Here is a 7,949-nt window from a genome sequence, read left to right as displayed (position 1 = left end):
GATTGCTCAGGTAATCCACACCTGGTGTACAACACCAACTTTCTTCTGCTAGTAAAAAACCCTCTGTGATGGACTCTCTTACAGTCCTATGCTAATCCTCTCATGTAAAAATGTTCATTTATCTTCACAGTAAAACTAAAGGGAACGTTGATCTGTGATTTTGCTGTGTAATTAACTAACCACAATGTACAGCCCCTCTCTATTCTTGTACCCACTGACCTCAGGTTCAGTTCCGCCCCTCAATGATGTGCCCGTCGCGTGTACTCTACCAAATCGAACAAGACGACAATGGCGAGAAACAGAGCAGAAGTCATATCATGTCATTCATATGCCACTAGACAGCACCGAGCTGCCAACGAATCTTCCACCCCTGTCATTGGCGCCATTTTCCCGGTGCTCCATCTCGACGGCCCTCAGGTCCGGGTGGCCGTACCTGGCGGCGGCGACGGCGTAGCAGCCGAGGGCGTAGGCGAAGACGAGGAAGACGTAGGCGAAGAGCTGGAAGTCGGCGAGCTGCTCCGCGCGCTCCCCGGCGGCGTGCCCGTGGCACTCGATGTCCCCGGCGGCGTCGCGGTGGCACCCCTCGGGGAGCATCGGCCCGTAGAGCGTGAAGGCCGTCTGGTAGAACCAGAGGCCCTGCAGGGTGATGAGCAGGCCGCTGGCCAGGTCGGCGGGGAAGCTCGCCGGGAGGAGCGCGCCGAGGACGTTGGAGGCGACACAGAGCCCGACGAGCACCACCAGGAGGTAGTGGTAGTACCCCTCCAGCCCCTGGTGCGTGGTCGAGTGGAAGTAGAAGAGCAGCAGCTCGGCCGTGAAGGCCGTCGCCGCCAGCAGGCTCAGCGCGCCCTCCGTCAGGGGCAGGTACCTGATCGCCGGTGAAAAAAGAGCCCAAGTGAGCTCACTGTTATGTGTACTTTTAGAATGAGATGTACATCTATTTTGTTGTACTAAGTACTAACAAGAGATGGCTGCATGGACAAGGTGAAACACAACGGCAACATGATTGCAGGGCAAAAAGGTTACACAGAAACTCCACCGAGAACGATCAAGGTAGGACCCTCGGGTACCACGGAATGTGAAACAGAGTCAGGTTCCATTATCTGCTCACAAAAATGCCTCTGGCCCCCACCCCCGACTCCTAAGAAATTAGTACAAGTACAGACACGAAACTTCTCTATGGAATATGATTTCTTGATTTTCTTCTTTCTGTCAAGCTAAAGCATGATGAGCTAATTGAGCTGATAGGCTTTAGCTACGTTCATCTGAATGCTAAATTGGACTTTGTCCTGAAAGCAATGGCCACTCACAGGAAGAATCTTCCGTTTGAAATAAAAAAAGAGCACTCACAGCTCACAAGAAGAACCTCCATTTGAATATTCGTGGTAAGCTTCTGCTGACTCACTCCACCGGGGTCATCCATTCTAGAACAGGCGAGTCTAGATTATATATAGAAGTAAAGAGCCTATGAACACCCCTGAATTTTGCAAGCAAAATTTTGCCAAATGAATCTACTAACATACCAGCCGCGCTAGGCAACTTGGAGACTAGCTCGTGACCACATGGGCTAGCCTGGACCAGATTAGCCAATCCTTCTCCCTCTGGTCCGTCCTGTCCTTGGAACATTCAAGGTGCCACACCAAGGAAGTCAAAACACCAACCAACTAGCCCAACAACCATCTCACCTCTTTTCCTTTTCCAGATCCGCAAATTAATAAGAAACCGGTCGATCGATCGATCTTTTTTCCGAAAACCAAATTCGAGAATGAATTTTTTAAAAAAAATTGTGATCCTCTGGCTTGAGATGATCGAGTGAAAAAGAGAAGGAGATGAATGAAATTCCGAGGAGAAATGGATGGATGAACTTGGGATCATGTGAACGGGATGATGGATGGATGGGTGGATGGTGAGCTGACCTGGTGTTCTCGGAGAGGAGGGCGAGGGCGCCGACGAGGAAGAACATGAGCAGCATGCCGCCGTGCTCGAGGTCGTTGAGGTGCGCCGGGTTGACCCCGCCGCCGGGCGCGAATATGTGGAGGTGGGTGGAGTAGAGCACCTCCACGCACATGTCCAGGAAGGCGCCCCCGGCGATGACGTAGAGCTCCAGGTGCCGCAGCGCCCCGCCGCCGCTGCCCACGGGGTTCCACACGCGGAGGCGGAACCCGGCCGGGTCCATGGCGAAGCGCGCCACCGCCGCCCAGACGTGCCACGCGCCCACCGCCAGGAACAGCGTCCCCGGCAGCACGTGGCCCTTGAACGACCCCATCGATCACCGCCGCTGTTCGCTTGCCCTGTCTTCGGATCTGCGCGCGGAATCACCGGCGCGCGGCCCGCCGCCGGCGTTGACTTCTATAGCCCGCGCCGGCTCGTGGTCCTAGCTAGCGCGGCGCCCGCCTGAAAGAACGGATCAGCGCCGACTCGGTTATAGCCGCGTCGTCCGCTGGCGACATGCACGGCGCGCCTCGCTGGCCAGAGTGAAAAAACCGAAAGCAAATCTCGACGAGGCCCGCCGGCGGAGGAGAAGACGACCGACGGAACCTCGAGACGTGGAAGGGCGGCACGCACGTACCTGGCGACGACGATGATTGGTGGATGATGGTGTGGGGGGAATCAAAATCCCGCGGAGGAGAAGCGTAAAGCGGCCAGATCCTTTTTTTCTGCTCGGAAAGCGCCTTTTCCTTGCCTTGTTTTTTCCCTCTGCAACGTGCGGCGGCGCGGATGATATCAGCACCGTTCCGTTCGTGTGTAGGAAGAGAAAGAGAGAGGGAGAGAGTGGGGTGGCGTGGAGGGAGGGAGGAGAAGGGGACGCGTTGGGGTTGGTACCTGATGGATGGATGGATGGATGGATCGGTGCTGCGGGCGGCCTGCTCCTCTGTTCTGCTGTGCTCCTCTGTTGTTGTATGCCAAGCGGTGCGGTGCCTCGGGAGGTCGGTCCTGTCCAAAACTTGAGTTTAGAAAAGGTTCCCTTCTGCACATGCAACAGTGATAGGAATGGTTAGAGCATCTACATCCATGGTCCCTCAAACGGCCGCTCCCACACGGACACGTCTTAGATTTAAAGAGTTACATCGGGACATCTCATACTTAATTTTTAAATTTATACGTATACATGCAAACTAAAAAAACTTAAATACTATGTCAATCAACTAGCTACTCATCATTAGGAATCTCCAGGATTTTCGTGTCCGGCTCCAGTAGCATGGGCAGCAGCTACAGTGTCCGGCTCCAGTAGCATGGGCAGCAGCTACAGCTCCCGCCTTCTCTGTCTTTATCTCCGCGTCGAGTTTAGGGAAGAGCGCGTCGGACACCGTCTATTCTTGTCGGAGGAACGTCTGGTTGGCCTTCACATAGGTCTTATCCTGGATGGACTCCAGGATGGCCTGTTGCTCCGCCATCTTCTTCGGTTGGGCGATGACGAACTCCGCCTCCGCCTGTTCCATGTTGAAGCCCGACAGCTCTGGCTCCGGCTACTCCACCTCCTCCGCCTCCATCGGAGCCAGCTCCTCTGCCTTCTCTTCCCCCGGCTGCTCCTTCTCCTCCTCCGGCTCTGGCGAGTCCAGAGGCAGCCCGACAGCGATGCGGGCGGCGCGCGGCCTGTCTCACCCAGATCTCCTACTAGATCTCGTACCGACGCTCCGGCATGAGCACTGTGTAGTAGGTGATCTTCCTCCGGAACCATGGTGGAGCGTCGGAGCGTGGACAAAGCGCCGGAGCGGGAGAGGGAGGAGGTGGATGGGCTCGGACTGACGGCACAAAGAGGAGGGGGGATGGGTTAGGGTTGAGGGACGCCGGCCGGCTTAAATAGCAGGATTTGGTCTCCGGCGGCAAGCCAAAGCGACGCCACGCGGCGTTCACATGGCGGCATCCGTCGGACCGCCGGGTTTCCGGGCATTTTTGCGTGGGACCCCGCCGTCAGACCAACGTGGCAGGCGTGCGCGGGTGCGCCCGTTCGCCCCCATATATGCCTCATATTTGTGCTGGATATGAGGGATGCCGATCAGCCCGGACATTGGAGGTCCGTTTGAGGGACCCATTTGAATTAAAAAATTGTGATCGGTCAATGAACGGGCAGGTCGCTCTGGCGTTTTAGGTCGGTTTGGGGCGTCCGGCCATAGATGCTCTTTAGGATGTATGAAGGAGCACTTCTTCAAAAAAAAATCAGAATATCAAGTGGGCCCATTTATTTCTCTAGTGAGTCCTCGAGAAAAAATCAACACAATTCAACTGCATCTTCAATACTAACACAAGCAACAAACTTCTATCAAGTGGGCCAACACAGGAAGCAGCGGGCAGCGCGCCGGCCTGCTCCTCCGTTCTCTTGTGCTCCTCGCTATTTTTTTTAAATGATACAATTTTTTTCATTAATTCAAGGAATAATACATGAATTTGATTTTTTTTTCAAAAATAATACAGCGTCGGCTTCCCTGTAGCCGATTGGATTCAATCGGCTTTCCGTAAGCCGATTAGGCCCATTCGGCCAGGCGATGCCCGATAGGCATGCAGTCGGCCGCACCGAAGCCGACGGGTGGTGCATCGACACTGCATGGCACACTGGGCGCCGAAGCCGGTCTGATCTTTTTGAAAGAGATATTCAGGCGAAGCTGTTTTTAAGATAAATGCGTTGATGCTTATCTTTCCATCCGTTGCACACGCATGAGCATCCAAGCAGTCCACAGCACGCCATTGATCAATCGGGTACTGGCCACAAGTGCGTACGTATTTGCCGGTATTTGGATATTCGGGACATACTTACATACTGGCGAGGCGGCACATATTCACGCCATTGATCGATCAGGTAATTGGGCACAAGTGCGTATGTATTTGCCAATATTTTGGTATTCGGGACATACGTATGTACCGGCGAGGTGGACACGTATTCACGCCGTTGATCGATCGGGTAATTGGCCACAAGGGCATACGTATTTGCCGGTATTTGGGTAATCAGGACATACGTATGTACCGGCAAGCCGGACACATATTCATGCAGGGCCGGCCCTGAAGTTTTGGAGGCCCTAGGGCGAACTCAATAAATTGGCCCAGTGGTCGAAGTGTTTTCTTTTTAGATTCCATACATTGATATGAAAAAATACTGTAAAGCCATAATAAACAATGATAAAAAAAATCAGGTGGATGATATCTAGTAATAATGTTGTACTTTTATGTTCTAGATCAAATATCAATAAGTTACAGAGCACAACAGAAAACAAATGCCCTTTAATAATCATGAGAAACGACTCTGTGCATTTTACTATTCAAAAATCATCAACGGTAGTGTCAAGATTAATGATAGTAATTTATCTGCTCCTTTACTTCTTTCTTCTCAAAGCTAGACAAGTGTTTTCCACGCAACATGTTTGTCAAAAAAAGGAGCGACACCTGAATGCTGGAGACTGGATTAAATTAGCAGCAACAATCTCCAGCTATATATATATAAAGGCCAACAAGTGTTGCTTTTATACAGGAATAAAAAATACTCCAAATTGAGATTGAGGACTAAAATAATTCACACAAAAAATACCTCGGTTGTTCTACCGTTCCTTGCCCTACTGTGCTAGAAGCCGGCAGCCAGTGCAATGGAGTAACTCGGTGCTGATCTGCTTCATTCTCCAGGAAAAGCAAAGACAAAGTAATCACCATGGGGCCTCGGAGCCTTGATCACACATGCATATAGGTCGCTAGATTGGATCGGAGAAATTGGAGACGCAATCAAGCAAACCGCGACGGCACCGCGCAATCACGTTTTTTTAAGGATCCGGCGCCGCCTGCCGCGCAATCACGTGAGTTGCGTATTAGGCTTTTGGACTTCTCCTAGACGTATCATATACGGGCCTCGTTGGCCTTTTTGTTTCGCATCAATAATGGGCCTATGTTATATGGCTGTATCCTTTTATATGTGCTGGGTCGGGGCCCCTAGTTTGGCCGGGTCCCGGGCCGTCGCCCCTGCTGCCCTGGCCCAAGGCCGGCCCTGTATTCATGTATGTGTATATACATTGGGACACATGTGTATTAGAATTACGTACGACCTGGCCAGTATGTGGGTCCTTTCATGCATGTATTCATGCTAGGGTAATCACCTGATCAATCGGTGCGCGCGTAGGGCACTTGGAACTCCATGTACGTACCCCTTCTCAAACTTGTATGTGCCATGCAGTGCACAATCCGTCGGCTTCGCGCTGGCCGACTGCATGCCTATCGAGCATCGCCTGCCCGAATGGGACTAATCGGCTTATGGAAAGCCGATTGAATCCAATCGGCTATAGGGAAGCCGACGCTGTATTATTTTTGAAAAAATTCAAATCCGTGCATTATTTCTCGAATCAATCGGCTATACCAAGCGATGCAGTCAATGCGGTGCGCCACCTCGGGAGGTCGGTCCTGTCCAAATCTTTGAGTTTACAAAAGCACCTTGCTGCACATGCAACCGTGATACGATCATAGGAATGATTAGCAAAATTTATTATGTAATAACTAAGGAGCACTTCTTCAAAAAGTTAAAATATCAAGTGGGCCATTTATTTCTGTACTCAGTCCTGGAGAAAAAGTCAACACAATTCAAGTGCATCTTCAAGATTAACACGAGCAGCCAACAAACTCTTTATCCAGGAATCGAAGCCTACTTGAAGTAAACCAGAAACCAAATTTTTTCGTACCTCTCATATTGTTCAAATCTCGAGTTAAGTGAAACTATAGCTTGATCAACAATATGCAAAAAATTAATACCCATTCCCTCTCGAAACCATGATTCTTCCTCGGCGCTCGCTGTTTCTAAGCACTGTACGTCAAACCTTTTGTGAAACATTCTAAATTTTTTTACCACAACATATACATGTCATATGAGGTCACCATGCCCAGTTTTCATGCTTTTCGTACTCCATTTGCATGGTTCGGATTTAAAAACCAACAGTTTTTCAAATTCTTTAATGACACAAATAAGATTTTTCAACACAATTTTGCCAACTTTTTCATGCACTTGCAGTTTAAATCTTAATTATGTTCACTAACTACATTTAATGGCTTAAATATAGCAAACAAACACAGAAAGATGCCAATTTCTTACATGGATCATGTAATGGTGTATCATGTGTGTATAATTTTTTTCAAGGCCAACAAATGAACCAACGGTCACATCACCTTTAAAGATGGCCCGTTCCCTCCACAAATCATGATTCTTCCCGATAGAACGTTTGGTTTCTAAGCCATCTATGTCCCAAATTTTGTGAAACCTTCTCAAATTTTTACCACAACCTCTAATATCATTTGAGGGATCCATTGTCAAGTTTCAGACTTTTCAGACTTTTTTTTTGCATTTTTTGAATTTATAGAACCAACAGACTCAATGTTTGGAGTCATATCTTGGCATCCTCATGTTTGAAATTACTTTCATTTCCTTGGATAATGCCTAAACATGGACTCAAGAATACACATATGACTTTTCAACACAAAGTTGCAAACTTTTTTATGCACCTGTAGTCCAAATTTGAATTATATCCATTAATGCCTATAAATGCACTTAATTAATAAATATAGAAAACCGACCCCAAAAGAGGCTAATTTTTGATGTGGATCGTGTAATGGTGTATCTTGAGTGTATAAAAAATTTCAAGGTCAATTAGTGAAATAGAGGTCGCATCGCCATTAAACCTGACCCGGTCCCTCTAGAAACCATGATTCTTCCTCAGAGATGGTCCAGTTCTTAGAAGTGTACAACATAACTTTTGGGAAACTTTCTAAAATTTTTACAACAACCTCTAGGTGTCATATCCGAGCAGTGAGAACCATGCCAAGTTTTATAATTTTTGAACTTTGTTTGCATTTTTGTAATTAAAGACCAACAAACTCAATGTTCGGGGTCCTGTTTGAAATTACTTCCATTTTCTTGGAACTGCGTAAACATGGACTCAAGAAGATAAATATGATTTTCCCACATAATTTTCTCAACTTTTTCATGCACT

At 48.8% G+C, this 7,949-nt stretch overlaps 1 protein-coding gene across 1 annotated transcript; it reads right to left on the bottom strand.

The window, feature by feature from the left end:
- Nucleotides 1-2,960, bottom strand: LOC125545923 (transmembrane protein 45A-like). The gene is made up of 4 exons (XM_048709979.1): nt 2,821-2,960; nt 2,567-2,694; nt 1,914-2,391; nt 1-865 (listed from the first exon to the last, which is right to left on the bottom strand). The coding sequence occupies exons 3-4, from the start codon at nt 2,261-2,263 to the stop codon at nt 325-327; spliced, it is 891 nt and encodes a 296-aa protein (XP_048565936.1). The 5' UTR covers nt 2,264-2,391; nt 2,567-2,694; nt 2,821-2,960; the 3' UTR covers nt 1-324.
- Between the last annotated feature and the right edge of the window lie 4,989 nt (nt 2,961-7,949).

This window comes from Triticum urartu, chromosome 3 (assembly GCF_003073215.2).
Source record: "Triticum urartu cultivar G1812 chromosome 3, Tu2.1, whole genome shotgun sequence".
In the NCBI taxonomy this organism is placed as follows: domain Eukaryota; kingdom Viridiplantae; phylum Streptophyta; class Magnoliopsida; order Poales; family Poaceae; genus Triticum; species Triticum urartu.
This window is presented reverse-complemented; position numbering and strand designations above follow the sequence as displayed.

Bases quoted from the DNA above. Each gene is read 5' to 3' on its own strand.
- LOC125545923 (XM_048709979.1), bottom strand. From the start codon at position 2,263: ATGGGGTCGTTCAAGGGCCACGTGCTGCCGGGGACGCTGTTCCTGGCG. The intron at 866-1,913 runs GTCAGCTCACCA...ACCGGCGATCAG, and splicing joins CTCCTCTCCGAGAACACCAG to GTACCTGCCCCTGACGGAGG.